Source organism: Cydia splendana, chromosome 22, assembly GCF_910591565.1.
Source record: "Cydia splendana chromosome 22, ilCydSple1.2, whole genome shotgun sequence".
Taxonomy (NCBI): Eukaryota; Metazoa; Arthropoda; class Insecta; order Lepidoptera; family Tortricidae; genus Cydia; species Cydia splendana.
This window is the reverse complement of record NC_085981.1, coordinates 4,489,009-4,506,972: the sequence shown is the minus strand read 5'-3', so window position 1 is coordinate 4,506,972 and position 17,964 is coordinate 4,489,009. Positions and strand designations below refer to the sequence as shown.

At 36.6% G+C, this 17,964-nt stretch overlaps 1 protein-coding gene and 1 long non-coding RNA gene across 2 annotated transcripts in view; one reads left to right on the top strand and one right to left on the bottom strand.

The window, feature by feature from the left end:
- Positions 1-17,964, top strand: part of LOC134801529 (uncharacterized) — a 254,894-nt gene that overhangs the window by 233,281 nt on the left and 3,649 nt on the right. The window lies entirely within an intron of this gene.
- LOC134801615 (nuclear factor interleukin-3-regulated protein) lies at positions 1,835-12,998 on the bottom strand. Its single transcript, XM_063774230.1, has 2 exons — positions 12,770-12,998; positions 1,835-3,989 (listed from the first exon to the last, which is right to left on the bottom strand). The coding sequence occupies exon 2, from the start codon at positions 3,942-3,944 to the stop codon at positions 2,850-2,852; it is 1,095 nt and encodes a 364-aa protein (XP_063630300.1). The 5' UTR covers positions 3,945-3,989; positions 12,770-12,998; the 3' UTR covers positions 1,835-2,849.

Sequence of the window (17,964 nt, the reverse complement as noted above, 5' to 3'; positions counted from 1 at the left end):
AAAATGTAGGCGCAAAGGGTAATCGTCTCATAGAAAATTTGCATTTCGCGCCTTTTCTACTGACAAAGTTGTTTGACCGGCTATATTAGCTTTTATTTATTCGCGTAGTTTACTAGCATCAGAAAATATATATTCATAATTTTTTCTCATATATTATGATTTTTAGACCTGCTAGATTTTTTTTCTATTCTGCGGTCAGGAAGCGTCAAATTTCCGCCTGCTCCCTTAAATGAAGTTGCTGTTTTCCGGCTCCGTCGAGCAGAAAAAATAGTACATATACAAATTACAAACCCCGGGTACTTAGGAATAGGAAAGCCTTAGATCTCAGACTTTTCTTACTTTACTGCCCTAGGTATGTAATATAATATAATATACTAATTGTTTCTAGAATTTGGGGACAATGAATTTTATATAACGCTTTAAACTCTCGCGTTTTGTACACATATTTAATTACACAATCGGGTCTACCGCGATATAATTTCATTGTCTTTACCTTAAATTCCGACGTTTCAGCAGAGTTGTACCAGCTCGGAATTTAAGATAAAAACAATGAAAATATATCGCGGTAGACCTGTTTGTGTAATTAAATATGAATATTATTTTTAATTAATCAATCAAACTATTGGTCAAGAGTTTCTAACAGGTTTAAGAAATACCAAATCCCCAAGGCTGCCATCAACGCTCATCATCAGACTTTAATGATTTCAAATCCAATTTTAGTCCTTAGCAGCTATCAAGAGTACCTAGTCCTATTTTATTTACTAGCGCCTGGTGTTCTTTAAGTTCATTGATATGTAATTGCTTGCAGCAAATCGGCAGGCGTTTAATTTTTTTGAGACAAGGATTTACAGACATACATACATTTACCTCCTGTGCATGTACTGTGTTCCCAATTATTATCAATAAATTATTCTTATTCTTATTTGGACAGGGAACAATGTTAAGAGTTCGTAAATATTACGGCTTACAATGGATTGCCATTTTAATTTTTGATATAAATTAAAACATTTTAGCGGTAGGGGATGTAACAAACGCGCCAAAATCATCTGCCATCACCCCGGAATTATTTTCCAATTATTAAAAAAATATTTCATTTTTTTTTTGTAGGTATTTGAAATAAATTATTCATGAACCCCGTGTTCCTGTTCACAGATGAAGGCTTCCTCCAAAGCCCTCCATGTATCTCGATCTTTGGCCACTTGTATTAAATTTGGCCCGTAAAGCACTCTATGTATTTTTTTCTAGGTACTTATGACGCGTAGTCTGATCCGTTACTTTTGGCGCTGACTGTACCTATGTTATGCGACTGTGATTCTCATATTTTTAATAACAACAGGCGTAATATGGTCGCAATTAACTTGCACGACTTGATCGTTAACTATATCGCTAGTCTTTTTACTCGTGGTATGATGTCATGATGTTGATGACATTTGCTCAATTACATATTTATTGTGCAATAAGCACGACTATAATACGCCTCCTGACCTAGTGTATTTTATATTTATTTTGCAGATTCAGACTAAATGCATCTGATCTATACTATTAGGTAGGTACAGTTTAGTTAGGGAATCGACCCCAAAGTATATTACATTATATTGTTTTTTTTTTCGTATTATATATTTTTGACAGTTTTTGTCAACATCACTACCACCGCTACCACGAAACCGTCCAGTTTTGCTCTTTCCCCTTGTAACTCCTGTTTTAATAAGTTATTTTATCTATTTAAAGGAATTTGATATGTAGTTTTCGAGACATAAGAGCAAAAATGGTCATGCTTCGCGAAATTACCTACACTTTTTTTCTTTTGGGCAGGGAAGGAAATAAAATCATTAAATAATTGTAATGTACACAATTTATTCATATCGTATGCGTTTCTTATACAAAGATAATAAATTGTAAATTTTTAATTCGCGGTCCGAATAAATAAATACTTAGTTATACTCCTTTCAGTCCTATCACATGCCCTCAGGGCAATACTAGGAGTAACTTACATACAAACTGCAATACTTCAACTAGCCTTCTTAGGATTCAATACGTTTAGCTCTGTGGCCCTAGAAAATGTTCACGACCCCTGACTCCACCAACTATTCTATAATATACAAAATGTACGCTTTGCGTCCTTCAAGGCAAAGATCAGCGGTCGCAAACATTTTCCAGACTGACTTGTATTACAATTGGTGTTGTGAAATCGCTTTTTAATAAATGTACAAAAATATAATATAATTTTAGGTAGCTATTTTAGGTAGGTATGTATTGTCAAAGGCACTGGTAATCTTAATCTGAATATTCAATACAATCTGAGATATAATAGGACAGGTTTAAAACTGTAGGCAATCTTACAGATATAATAGCGATTTCAGGACAGCTATTCAGACATTTTTTTTGGTTTGGAACTCGTTCCGATTTGAGAAATACTATACAATAAGAGTTTATAAATAACTATCTTGTTGGGACTTACACTACTTAGATCAAACTTATAATTATAACTTAGAAGAACATAGTCTTTAGCCATCGATTCTGCTAGCGAGTCTTCGAAAAGATGAAACATATCTACTACGCTTACTTTAATTACATATACATAGCTCATCACTAAAAATGCAACTTGTTTATATCTATCACTGAGTAGATAGGTCTGATCTGGTCGAAAAGTCTAACCGATTCCGTCTACACTAAACATCGACACAACATCTACTAGGAAGGATTATAGGCGGAAACCGCCGCAGCTGCGCTTCATACAAATATATAAATCTCTTTACAACGTGGTAACTTCACCTACGGGGAGGGTAGAAGAGTTTGTACGAGTAGTCCGACTGGCGCGGCGCGGTTCAGGCGCGTGCGCACGTAAACGCTCAGTGCTCCATCGTGCGTTTGTTCTGATGCATCATGTTTTTAAGCGTCGCGACCTCCGTCGCGAGTCGCGCGAGCTCCGCTTTGAGATGAGCATCTTCTTCTTCCCCGAGCCTGTCCTCGGGACGCTGCGGCCTGTATTCCGCTCCCAACGAGATGCCAGAGTCACGCTCGTCGCTGGAACCTTCACCGTCCCAGGATGGAGAGGACCGGGGACCGGGCTCTTGTTTGATGTGCTGGAGAGATAGCAGGGCGCTGGCGACGTCTTTGTCCCCAAGGTGGCTCTTGTGCCGCAGTTTGAGTGGCAAGCAATTGTTTTCGGGGGCGTACTGCTCGGTGTTCTCATCGCCGGAGCCGGAGAGGGAGGATAGTTCGTAAGGAGACGGCGCGCGGCGGCGGTTGGAGAGGTTGAGGACCGAGCCTGGTGGCTCGTAGTGGGCGGGGTGGGGGTAGTACGATTCAGGGGCGGGGAGTCGCTCCTGGTATGGCTCGGGAGCGCGCTGGGGTACGGGGGAAGGTGGCGATGCTGGCGGCAGGGACGCAGGCGGCGGCGGAGGCGGAGCGGGGAAGATCGCGCTGTTCGACAGCTTGCTCCTCTTCGTCACGCATAAAACTTGGTCACATGTTGGCAAGGTTGCGAGCACCTGATCGATGCTGATGAGGGTTTCGCCGCAGATCCCGTATTTCTCCTTAATGGCGTCCAGCTGGGCTTTGAGTACGTGGTTTTCCTTGGACAGTTCGACGACGCGTTGTTCGAGAACCATGTCGTTGAAGCGGCGTTTTTCGCGGGAGCGCTTGGCGGCCTCATTGTTGCGGCGCCGGCGGTCCCAGTAGCCGTCATCCTTTTTGTTATCAGGAATGAATTCTCTCTGCTTGCGCTGTCCGAAGAAGTCCTTGCGGTTCTTGTAATCGTAATCTGAGGGGTAGTTGTTAGGGTCTCCCGAGGGACCGTTGGAGTTCTGGTCCATTGGGAAGTGCGGGGAGACGGACAGTCTTCCGCGGGCCTGAGGGGGCGCGCGGAGTGGCATCGGGGCGGGGCCTAGGGCCGGAGCGGAGCTCAGAAGCTGCTGCTGACTCAGGATGAACTCAGCGACCATGTTGCGGCGGACTAAGCCTGGGCCGCACGGGTCTTCAATGTGGTCCTGCAACAACAGAAACGAAAAATCAGTCAAAATTGCATTTTTCTAAATAGCTGCTATTACAGAGGTAATGTGGTTACAAAACGTTGCAAAAATGCTGTTGTAAGATCCTCGCCTGCACGTGGCTCCTTGTGAAACCAGTTGCCAGTCTTGCCACACGCCTTTACTCCTTCAACCTCATTAATAAATCTTATTTCCTAACCTTTGTTACACAAAATTTGAAGGTTACGTTTTCCGCAAGACTTCCGAATCTAATCGTGCAATTTTAACGCATCACTTCATGTTTATAGGTAAATCATTACTTAAGAAACAATTGCAATACTCTTTCTAAACTGAAAAAGTTACAAAGGAAACTTAGAAAATTAACGCGTCTGTATTACACAAGTTGCTGTTCCACAATTTAAATTTATAACGTTATTTCACATCCGTTCTGCGCAGTTTATTTTATTTATTTACAACAGTTCAACAAAGATTTATTTGCCTATTTTAGACGTATTTTTTTTAGACTTAGATTTTTTTAGATTGAGAATATTTCTGTACCTAATTCTCTCCGCACGGCACTAACCGTGTGAACAACTGGATAAGTCTAAACTACAGTTTCCGCCGGTGTCGCAACAAGTCACGTTGACGGCAGCGTGTGCGCAGATCGAACGTTGGCATTATGCTATTACAAATTATCGATTGATTTCATGTCGTTAACCTCTAGCTCAGCTGATTCTATAATCTGTGACACACATCATTATTGAAGAAGTACCTACACGCGCTTGAACGCTAGAGTTGGACCTAGTTAGCTAACGCATGACATTTGGAATGACAAACTGTAGAAATGTCATCATTAACGTCAAATTCCTATGAACTCATGACGTTAATAATAATACTCTCTAATATTGCTCTATTGCAAGTGTAAACTTAGCTTAGACGAACTCTAAAACAACTGCAGGATGTATAAACGATACACCAAAACGCTTATCGATGGTGTTATCCAATAAAACAATGGAATCACTAATAATTGGCTATTGTGCGATTACGCGCGTCCGTTTTTTTATGGAAATGTTAAAACAATCCCGCGCCAATCTGTAACTAGTACAGGCAGCACTAAAATTAAAAAAAAAAGAAAAAATCAATCACGTTCCTTTACACGCGGTTGTGTTCTTTAAGCATCTCATAATGCTAAAATATACTAATCCTCCTAATTTATATCGATATCGACGAAATCGAATTTATACACGATACTAGGGTTATTATACTAATGTATACGTGGACCCCAGGCTTAGCCGTGGGTACCTATTAATAGCGACACGATTTGAAATTACTATTAATCTGATATTCATTATTTTGTGTTTTACAAAATTTATAGACAAATAAGCTACAGGGAAATTCTAACTATACCTACAATATAACTACTCGTAAGAGACAGTTTAAAAAATAAGTATGTAAGATTTTTATATCAGATTAAGTTGTAATTTTATTTAGGTTTAAAGATCTTTATTTCTCATAAGAATACATAATATTCACTTACACGAGAAATTCTTATTTCTTTTTTCATGCAAAATACATATTTTTCGGTGAGCGCACACTTAACTTATAATTATAACCACTTAATACTGTAGGTACTTACATATTATGACTTAAACAAAATTAAACTAAATACACTTTTTTTTTCGGGTAAATCAATACTTAACTTATAAACAAAAGATGCAATGGAATGCGAGCGTAGTTGCTATTTAATTTTACTAACCGACTTATTTATTAAAATTCTCATACTTTACTTTTATTGAATTCTTACTTTAAATAAATGTATTTTCTTTTTTTCTTTCAAAAGTATTTACTCAAACCGATGTAACTGAACGCACCCTTTTACCAGAGTTCAAAGACAATGCGAGTTTTTTTTTCACCGGCACCGTGTTGTCGGATTGGTGTCAGTGGGTTGACCCGCGGCCCACTTGCGAACCGTTATACCTAACTGTTCCAAATCGAGCCAACTCTAATTGCGCGCCATTGTACTCGAAATGTCAGTTTAATTAATAGTTTTTTTTTTAGTTAATCATAGTTAAAGAGATTATAAAAACTTAGGTAATTTTTTAAAAATTAAATGCATAAACTCCATATTAATGCAAAGTGCATTCGGTGGCATAACCTTTATATGCATTTCATTCGAACATGACATAAACTTTAAACAGTAACGGTTTTAGTCCTAATACAAACATGTATTATTAATTCTATATAAATGTTTTTAATCGAAATAATTTATCAATTAATAAAGTTTATGTACAAACGGTAAAACGTCCGACATTTGCTTTCGATAAAAAAATCCCGTAGTTGCGGAATTCACGCCTCGGGGCACACAGTTAAACCATCGACAAAAGAAGAACACACAGATATAAAGCCGTGTATACACTTGTTACTTTTCGTAATTGCTGCAGACAGCGATGAGCAGTTACTACTTAGCACCAATGAGTAACCAATACGGTCCATTCCGTTAGAAAAACAGTTTAAATCTCTATGACCGGTAAACGGCTTATTAACGTGCCAAAAATTACAACACGGTGTTTGGTTAAACTTTGGTTAAATGTATTAGCTGTTAGAAGTTTAAATTTGTAGATTTGATTGCAACCTTTTAGCTAACTACGTTATTTAAAGGTGTACTAAGACTTTAAAAGGAAGGAAGAGTGTTGGTTTTCGATATACGAGTTCTACGACCTACTATAATTTTATAATACTTCAGAGGCAGTAGGTACTTATACGCCATATATTTAACTTGATTTAAACGAAATAAAAAACAAATGTAACGTTACCATTTTCGTTCTAAGAATCATATTTTAGCACTCATAGAGAATATAGGATCTGCCCTTTCCCATAATACTTACTCCTCCCTCATTCAATGTGAAAAAAAACCATAGACGTCAAATTATCTATGGATCTTATAGCGCGAAAAGTTAACCTTTAAAATGGCGGCGGCACACGGCCAGTCCGCGACTGTTGAACCGCCGACCACGGTCAATGCCGACGCTAACGGTTACACAACACTGGTTTACTAATCAACTTTCTTCCGTTACCCCAATCTGGGACCGTACGGTACAAGTTTACGGTTTTTTCGGGCCCCGTAATTCTGTTACGACACAGCTATTATTATTTCGTCACTGCGATTCTAATGTATTTTCGTCAAGGCTAAGTTTAGTAAGGCGTTGGGTAAAACACGACTTCGCAATTAGTTTTTTTATGTGTATGTGATTATGTAAATGGACCTTCAATGTGTATGTCTGGATCTTGGGGGCGCCCCCTGATAATGTTAAAGATGTTTCATCCCATATCGGTCAGTGTCATATGTGTGTTTATGTTATGTAGACCATCGATGTGTATACCAGTATCTTGAGACCTTGGGAGCTTCCCCTGATAATGTTTAAAATGTTTTATCCCATAGTTATCGCTCAGTCTGTGTCATATGTATGTTTATGTTATGTAGACCATCGATGTGTTTATATCAGTATCATGAGACCTTGGGAGCACCCCATGATAATATTGAAAACATGTTCATCCCATATCTGTCATTATGTTTATTTTAGTCTGCCAGTCTGTATCATTGTTTATTAAACGTTAATCTAATCGTTAACCGTTTACGTAACTTATAACGATAGTTAATAAAGTTCATGTCAGCAATGAACTTGTTTTATGATGTCATAATGTAATCAGACAATAATAAGAAGACTATTTATGTTTCGTAATGCCCCACGTTAAATAAACGTGTAGTTTTATCTTTATTTGCTCATAATGTCAAATTAAACGCAGTTTCTTTGTAACTGATGATAATAAAATCGGGACACGCGTAAGATAAACTAAATTTAACTGATAGTCCGTGACCTAAATGGTTTGCGGCTAACGCAATTTTTAATTTAGATCTTGCACCATTTGTATCGATACTTTAGCAATATTTATGCATCTTTTGGTATGAAATTAATTGATGTTCAAAGTTTTCTTCATGCCGAAAAGGTCTTAACTGTTAACATATTCAATCAAACTACATTGAAAGAAATGGTTGCATAAAGGTAACCAAATATTTGTTTACTACTTGCTCAAATCACTCCCACTGTTTATTCGTTACAAAATCGGTTAACAGCAAAATATTGTTTTTTTTTAATGTTTTTAGACTCGAAAAACAGCGAATATAGAGATAGAACCTTACATAAAGCTAGGCACTAATCGCTAATGACCAGGTTTCCAGCACGTGTACCTAGGTCACGCGGCGACAGGGCACGTGCACTCCTCACGTTGCCTTGCGCAACTCTAGGGCGCTCCGTTATGTAAACAGAAACGTGACCTTTTATTTCATTAACCGAGTCCTTGACCGTGGGTAGGTTTGGGCTAATTTTCTTCTATCGCTTCAAAAGGAGCATACATATGTAGTGCATAATTGTTACCTTCGTATTTTCTCGGAAACGTTCGTATTGTCATACCTACTACTTCAGTTAACCTCAATACTTTTTGTACCGAGACTGGCTGCGATAGCAAGACACGTTCGTACGTTTCCGTGAAAATACGAAGGAAAATAATTATGCACTAGATCTGTACAGCTACGTCAGCTATACCTCAAAAGATCGTTTCATGACATCTCTTTAAAATTTATAATCAATTCATTTAGAGTATTTAAATAGTCGTTTGCTAGTTGAGAATACAAACAATACAAACTTGTGGCGAAGCAGACTGAAAAACGTGATATTTACATGGAAATCTATGAAGGCGTCCTTGAACGCGAATATTGCGTCTTAATTCACTGATTTGGACTAGTTCCCAAGTATTAAATAAAAACTAATAATAGATTAGTCTGCTCATAATTTAAGGAAAAATAGTTTTGCTATCATAGTTCATTGTAATAAATATACGCATGCTTTTGGTCTTAATTAAGGATTTAATTTAGATTAAGACTAGTTTTGAAGCGGCAAATAAGACATCTAAAAGGTCTTAAAATGCGATGTTTCTTTGTATAATTCCTTTTGTTACTAGCTTGTTTGTGATTATAGAACAAAAGGCTCTGTTTATAATAACAATAAATGCACATGACCTTCGTTTAAACACTAGACTGTCCGCCATCTTGGAAAAAGTAGAGAAAGTAGTACAGCGGTAACTTTCCACTCGCCGAGATTGCGCGCGAAGTAGGCCGCAGCCATCTTACCGCTCAAGTACAGAGCTAATTAAATAAGCAAACGATTATAAGGAAACCAATAAGAAAACAGCTGATCATGAGGTAATCTATGGAATAAAACTATTTAAACGAATTATAACCCTTTACATCGTTCGTGGTCAACGGGTGACGGAATACGTACGGGTAATAGTTTTATTCCATGAATAATCGCGGTAACTGAAGACAATATTATGAGGTAATCTAGTTTTCATTAGCGGCGCCAGCACCTCATTGTCTATGTCAAGTTATGGCGATTTCCGACTTACATAACCGATGTTATGTCTATGTAGATTCCTGCGAAGGAGCTTGGCGTGTACACGGCGTGTACTTGACCGATTTTCGCGTTAAGACCTGATTCAACATCGGTTTATTTCGGGGCGGCCTCTGTCGGTCGCAGCGATAATGCTTTGGTGTCAAGGCTGCGTGGCGTAACAATGGATTAAATCGGGACTTGTGTCAGGGTTCTTCCTATATTCCCGAGGATATCTCAGTGTTTACCTCCTTATCGCTGTCCCACTTGGGTGACCTTGCTCCGCACCTGCTAATGACAAGTATTAAGAAACACTTAACCTATTTAGACGTTCTAGATTCCTCGAAATGATATTTCTACTAGTTACGTAAGCAGGCATGTTCCTAATGACTCTTGACTCATCTCTTTGTTGCTATTATAGGTGTAACTTACAATTACCTAAAGCGTTAGTAATTTATGAGTCAAACAGATAATTTACTTTGTGTTCTATTTACTATTTCAGCGATGCCGTTCGTGGTGGGCCGATACTTCTACTTTAACCTACTCTAATTTCTTTACATTGCAATTTCTAGCAACGAAAACTATGTACACTATGTGGTAGAGTTAGACTAAGAAAAGTCTGCAGCGATTTTGATAGCCCACGCAGTGCAAGTGTTATTAATACGTCATAATTTCATAGAAGTTTGACGTTTAAAATGACACTTGCACTGCGTGGGCTATCAAAATCGCTGCACACAGACTTCTTGATCTAACTCTACCAGACATATATGTGTCACTTAATTGTTCATGTCAAATCAAATGTCATCTTATTTCAAAATATCGTTTTATAATAAGAGCGCAACTTCGATTGTATGGAAGCGTCTATGTTTGTACGACTCTTAAAACGCAAATTTGTTCGTATCTTTTAAAGTGGCAATAAAACCCAATAGATATTATAAATATTTCAGCGTCCCAATTTCGTAACGCGCATTGTCGCAATGTACACGTGCATGCATGTAGGTTACACGAAAGATAAAAAAATAGGTCAAGTTATCTCCATTTGTCCTCGCACGAATTAAATTATCGCGAGTGTACTTATGTAACGGTGATGATACTGATGATACAGAGTTTTTGTTGCGTGATTCGGTTACTTCGATACAAAGGTTACTTTGCTCGAGTTATGACATTAATTAGATCATGAATTATAACCAATCTATTACTTAGTTGCATCTAGCTCAAGGCAAAGGTACATAGGTTTTAAAAACTTTTTTTTATCTCTCAAAGAAAGAGTAAACAAATGTCTCTAAATATATACCTGCAAGGTTATTTAAAATACTGATCTTCTTACATTTCCGTGTACCGGATCAAAATGCATACGACCTCAGCAGTTCCGGCCGGCCTTGCCAGTAGTTCCTGATTACATCATCTAATAAAATTTATCATTAAAATACAGACAGACAATTGTTTATCATATCGCTCGTCATTGATATGACTCAATTGTGACGAGTAATAAAACTTGTAGAGTGCACGTCTTCGCGTAAAACAAAAGACGTGATGTTCTAATTTCAAACGCTAAACGTGAGACAGGACAGTTTACTTTAGAACGCATTCATTTTGAGTTTGAGCGTTATGATATCGCGTTCGAAACAAAAGAGCATCAGTGTTCTAAATTCAATTTTCAATACTAGACTCTATTAAGTAATAAAGACAGTTGATTTTCGAACGCATTAAATTATAGTTGGGACGTTCTGAAGTGGCACAGTTAAGGCGCAGTATATGTGTTGGGTTGCGGGGAGTTGTGCAACAGGGCCGTTGCGTCATGCCGTGACATAGACCGTACTGACCTTTAGTCAATCGATCGACATTGTTTTGAAGCTTGGCTTGTATGCAGATAACTCGTTCGGAATGCACCTTTCTATATTTTATTATTTAGCGCCGCTGTTTATATCTTTAATGTGTGTTTATTTATAGCGTTTGTGTGTACGTTACTGTAATATATGCTTTTGCGTTGTAATGTTGTTTCAATTGCGCAAAAAAATATTGTTTGTGCAAATTACCTATTTAAATAATCAAGCGTTAGTACAAAAGTAACTCAACACAAAAAAACCTAAAAAGTATTTTCTTTGTACATTTTTTTTAAGTATATTACGTATTAAAAAAAATATTTTGACTTTTCACCTAACTACAACTACCGGCATAAAATTACCTTTAATAAAATATGATCATCGCAAAAACTCCTAGGTATTAAAATAAAATCCAAAAACATAAAACTGCCTAGCCGACAATAGCTTCAATTGAAAACGTATAAACGCACCCATTATTGTTGTAAAACCATTTCCACACTAGTTGACTCGGCGTGCAATTTTTTTGACATATTCTAGTTTCCGCAGGCGAATGCGCGGGCCTTGGACCACTTGCCACTTGCGACAATGGCTTGCGACAGCGCTGGCTTGCGACACCGACGCGCAACAATTAACCGAACCTATTTCAAATTTCGAACGAGATCGATTGTTTTACGATTTATGATTTTCGAATTTAGAATGCAGCCGTTGGATTCGAAAAAAAGCGTTAGTCGGCAGTTTAAATCCACCGTCATTTATGCGAGTTTAAAATTTTATTGACCGAGTTTAAGTGCACTTGGTGGGTTGTGATAGGTAAAGTTTGTTTTAATATTGTGCTTATTATCAGGCAACGACTTTAACCCTGTATCAGCCAGCATGTTTTTCGATTTTTATCATGTTATTAACATGATTGCACATTGAACAACGCAATTTAAACAAAAATAACGTCGGCGTAAACATTCTGCGTCAACAAAGGTGACAAGCGAGGAAGCAAAACAGAAAACACGGTAACAGACAAAAACACGGTATCAGACAAAAACACGGTAGAATCGGAAAAGCGAACGTTCTGGCGAATACAAAAGATACGTTACGTTTGAGATGATCTTGGCAAGGCGTGAGTAAACAAAAATTCTACGGAGTCATTGACTCGCGCGATGAAGTCAGATTTTCGACCAGGAAATTCTGAGTCAGACTTTTATTAGTCATTTATTTAAATACGATTTAAATTTCATGGAAACTGATCGTGAGAAAATTCGTTAGACGTGGTAAATTTTTTTTTGTGATAATTTGTTTTGTCTCTTTTTATTAAATGTTTTTTGTCTGTTTTTATTAGTTTCCTATCCTTTTTTTTTACTTTTTTGTGTATTTCATAAAAATATTTAATATAATAAAATCTTATTAGATTTTTTTTTATTTTACCATTTTTCTATTTTAGCAGAAGTTAATTATTTGCAACCGTTTTGTAACCATCATTCCGAATTTTGTCTGTAAAAAAAATTTTTTTTTCCAATCTTGAAAACTAAAAAAAAATACTTACAAAAATATTTGCGGTATTAAAAGTCCTCGGGTATTATCCAAACAGTGGGAACAATTGCATAATCCACTCAAAGGACACTGGCTGGCTCACAGTTTTCAGTAATAACAAAGTATTTTTCACTTCAAATCCACAATCACAATACGATATGGGCACTAGTATAGCTCTTGGTACGAGGGATACGTGTTGCTTCTGCGGTGTCTAGCGAACGACTGACTATTGTAGTGGGGTCGGCCGAGTCGGCGGCTGGCACGCACACTTGCGCGCACTCTCCTTGTGTGGGTGCGGCGCGGCTGTAGTAGTAAATGTGGTAGTGTGCGTTATATTTACGTAACGTACAGTAATCACTGTGATGAGCATCCGATTTTTTAATTTGAGTCATTTGTTTTTTTTTATGATAAGGTTTGGTAGGTTGGGTTTTGGCAGTTTAGTCAATGTTTGTGCGATATTGCAAATTACTTGTGTTGCAAAATAAGGTAAATGTTATCAATTAAAATGCGGTTAGTTTAAATAAAAATAATTTGTGTAAAAAAATGAAAAAAATATTGAATTTTAATGAAAAAATGATTAAGAAACAGCAAGTTAATTTTATTGCGTTTTGTTATGAAAAGTTCAATAGTTACCTATTTGAGTCTAAAACTTGAGCCAGAAAGCTAGAAATTGTAATTACATACCTATTTTATTTTTCTTTTTTGTGAGAATATAGGCAGCATTTTCACTGGAACCTATATGAAAAACATTGCCATTATTGTGGTCTTAGAATTTCGGGACACGGTCCTAATGTCCTAATCATACACATTTAGGCGATTTTTTGTAAAAATCTCAAAAATAACTCGCTGCCCGATTCGAATTTTAAGATACGTCAATTAATAGATCTAGAAACGATTTGGATTACATGTGTCTCATGTGTCAGTGTAAAAGTGACGTTTTAGTATGAAGATACGTCACATTTGACACTGAGATATGTTTCCATATCGTTTCTAGATCTATCATTTTAAAGTTCGAATCGGGCCGTCCGTCTCTAAAAAAATCGATATCACCCAATTTCATATTAACAAAAGCAGGAGTTATAAAAACTATACAGAGAAAATCCGTTGACCAGAGTAGAGCTCCATATCTTAGATTTACTTAAAATAATAATAAAATCCTAGTTCAATCGCCGTTATCAAAACGAAATGGTTGCTCTATAACCATTTAATAATTTTATAACGGTTGTATAAACATGTTTACGTTATATAAACGTATAGTTTACCGTAAATTTACCAGGGAATTAGAACTCATAAGGCGGTAACATGTCCGTCTGACCTCATAGAAATTATTAGTTAACTAGACGAGTGCTACGACGTAGCGAATCTCACGTAGGCCATCTACGCCGTAGGCGCTACGATGACTCATAATACCCCAATCGGAAAAGGCTGAAATTCTAGCTTTATTTATAAGGAGATATGATCTTTTGGAACTGGTGTATTGGTTTGTTTTCCGCGAACTGTTTTGCTACTAAAATGTTGACATTGCGTAATTTTTTTTTTATCAAAAGATAACTAATGTGAGGTAATGATTCATAGTAAATGATTACCTATTGGTATATTATTTATTTTAATTTTTATTGCACAATACATGAAGGTAAAAATGGCGGACTTAATGCCATAAGGCATTCTCTACCAGTCAACCAAACCAAAGTTCTCCAAAGGTCATATAGCATAATATATTATATATAAGAGCTATCGATTGTACCATCGACCACACTCCACACTGTTAACTGTACATTGGTGGACTTAATTATAAAACGCATATAAGGTCCACTGATGTACAGTAAGGAGCGTGTTGCTGTTTGTACTTCATATATTTTTAGTGTAAATTTTAAGTTTGAGAGAAATACCACATGTACCTATTAAATATAATGTATTTAATTTTAACTTTAAGTTGTGATTTAGAATGATAAATATTTAACAAGGTTAATTTGTTTTTGATTTTCATTGTTTTACAGTTACTATTTTCCTAGCGTTAATGTGGAGAAAATATCGTGTTTCTTTCGGTAGTAAAGTTTGTTAACCCTTCTCCTCGCTCAAGATTCCACATCTTTTGCTTGCTTGGGTATTCCGTAAGTTTGTCTATCTAATTTGAACTCTCCCCTCATCTACTCGAAGGTTAGCTGGAAGAGATCCCTTACAGGGATAAGTTCGCCTTTGTACCTTTATTTCTGTAAATAGTATGTAAACCTGTGTTGTGTACAATAAAGTGATTACATACTACTACTACTAAATTAGCACGAGGGATTAACCTTTGCCCCCTAATAAAACAAATAACTAATATTTATTTACATATTTACGTATTTTCCCCAATAGTTCCATAGAATTAATTACCACCTAGTCAAGTACCACCATATTGAAAGTAAGGGGAATAATCCATTATACGTACCTAATATACTTGTTTTTATATGTCATAGTTCTATGTAACATAACTACGTCATTATATGTACTTCGTCACAATTATGAGGTATTTATTATAAAACTTAAAGATGGACTTTGAACCTTAAACACGTCGTCATAAGGTATGATTCACTCAAAAACACTGGTGGTATGATCACAATAATAAACATTGCCGCTTGTTGTTTTAAATTTAAACCTTATAACAACGTACATAAGATACATTGTAAGTGATTTTGTAGTTTGTCGACAACACATACGACTGAGGGCGAACTCGAACACCGAATTGTTGCAAATTGCGAGCATCTCTCGCTTTTACTCCAATTAAGGCGTAATTAGAATGACCGAGAAAGATGCCTCAAATTTTAGGACTTCGATCTTTTTGTTCGTTTCTTCCGTAGCAGGAAAATGTACTTTAAATAGATGAGTTAAGGTTTATATTTATTTGAGCCAATACAAAGTGGCCAGATGCTGACGAATCAAGCTGGGTTTACCCCCCAGATTTTAGGAATTGTTATTGTTGTATTGCGTAGTTAGATAAAATGTATGTCATATAAAATACCTTTGAGGGTAGGTATCATTTATATAGAAATAGAGTTCAGGAGCTCAAAACTTGTTTGCGGATTTGGCCAAACGGCTGGTTGAGGGCACTGGGGACAAAGAGCTGGCAGCTTCCTCGCTCAACGAATAAGCGTTGCGATTCAGCGAGGAAATGCTGCCAGCTTCTTTGATTCTCTGCCCCAGGGGCCCTGTTTAGATACAGATTTTTAGTTTTTTTTTGTATTAGTTTCAGGTTTGTAGGTACTAATTTTAGGTTACTATTTATTGTAAGTTTTTTACTAAATTACTATAATAAAACTTTTCGTTGATGGAAATATGGCACAAAGAAAGAGTTTGATCGAATTTATATTTCTTTTCGTATTAATAATAAGCTAAGGAATGTAATATATTTTTTTTTTTATTCTGTCTTAACTCATAATCAATATCAGAATAGTCGAAAAACTTTAGCCATTTTAAATTTACTTAAGTAGCATTTGAATAATTTATTTGTTCAGGTATTTATTTATAATTTATTAGAAATTAGTACTTAATGTAGGTACCATTAAAAATTACCGTTACTTATAGCAACACGCTTGTGACACCTCTAGAATTTCGTCCAGAGCCCACGGAGACCAGTTTAATTCAGTCTCAGAGTTTGGGAGATAATAATAAACAAATAAAATACAATTAATATTCTGAAATCGAAAATATGAAGTAGGTAGAGTCGGACCAAGAATAGTCTGCAGCGGATTTGATAGCCCACGCAGTGCAAGTGTCACCATTTATACGTCATAATTTCATAGAAGTTATTGACGTTTAAAATAAGACTTTTCATGGACTGACTATACGAATAGGTATTACCTACCACAGTCATTCATTGGTAATAATACATATATTATATAAAGTAAATAATTTAAAATTTAAAACAAGTCGACACAAAAAGTGTCCTGCATGTTCAAACTTATATAAGACATTTACATAAATACATTATTTATATATGAATATATTTATATCAGTGGTTTTCGAAGACATACTGGCACCAGATTTTTAGGGTTCCGTACCCAAAGGGTAAAAACGGGACCCTATTACTAAGACTCCGCTATCCGTCTGTCCGTCTGTCCGTCTGTCTGTCTGTCACCAGTTGAAATTTTCACAGATGATGTATTTCTGTTGCCGCTATAACAACAAATACTAAAAAGTACAGAACGCTCGGTGGGCGAGTCCGACTCGCAGTTGTCCGGTTTTTTGTAAGTCACATTAAAGATTTTGGTGCTTTTAAACGAAATAAACCTTAAAGGCATTGGGTGCTTATACTACAGTCACCATCAGATATATCGGAGCGGCCAAGGCGCTCACAAATATCTGAACACGCCTCTATTGTCAAGGCGTTAGAGGGCATGTTCAGAGATTTGTGAACACCTTGGCCGGTCCGATATATCTGGCCCCAATTTCACCACGGTGACAGGTGCGACAATTGTAAAATCACTGTTGCTGACGTCACAGGCATCCATGGGCTACGGTTACCACTTACCATCGGGTGGGCCGTATTCCTGTTTGCCACCATCATTGTATTATTTAAAAAAACTTTATTATATCGGAAATAAACAGTTATTTCTTTTGCGAAGTTTTTGACAATTGTCAAGATTTAGAAGAATTGTAGGTAATTCTTGACAGGTAATGAGTTATATGTCGGAATTTCGTGACAATTGTAGTGTTTCTTGTGACAATTGTCATAAACTTAGCAAGAGAAATATGTTTTTTTCCGATATAATAAAGTTTTTTTTAATAAATCAATGATGGTGGCAAACAGGAATACGGCCCGCCCGATGGTAAGCGGTAACCGTAGCCCATGGATGCCTGTGACGTCAGCAACAGTGATGTTTTACAATTGTCGCACCTGTCACCGTGGTGAAATTGGAGCCTGATGGCGATAGGTAGTACAATTCACAAAAACGTATGAAATTAATAATAATGTTTTTAGTAAACAATGATTAAGTAAATAATGAGTTTCCAAACCTTACGTCATATTCCGAAGGTAAATAAATGATTGATTGCAGCTTATCTTAGTACATAACACAAATATAATATAAATAAGTAGGTACCAATTAAACATACAAAACAAAACACATTTGACGTAGAAGTATATAATTAGTGCGTATATTAAAACAAAAACAAAAAACATTACACTTCCCATGTGTTTGGGTTAGCGTTGTTCATAAACATTCGTTTTTG

Bases quoted from the DNA above. Each gene is read 5' to 3' on its own strand.
- LOC134801615 (XM_063774230.1), bottom strand. From the start codon at position 3,944: ATGGTCGCTGAGTTCATCCTGAGTCAGCAGCAGCTTCTGAGCTCCGCT.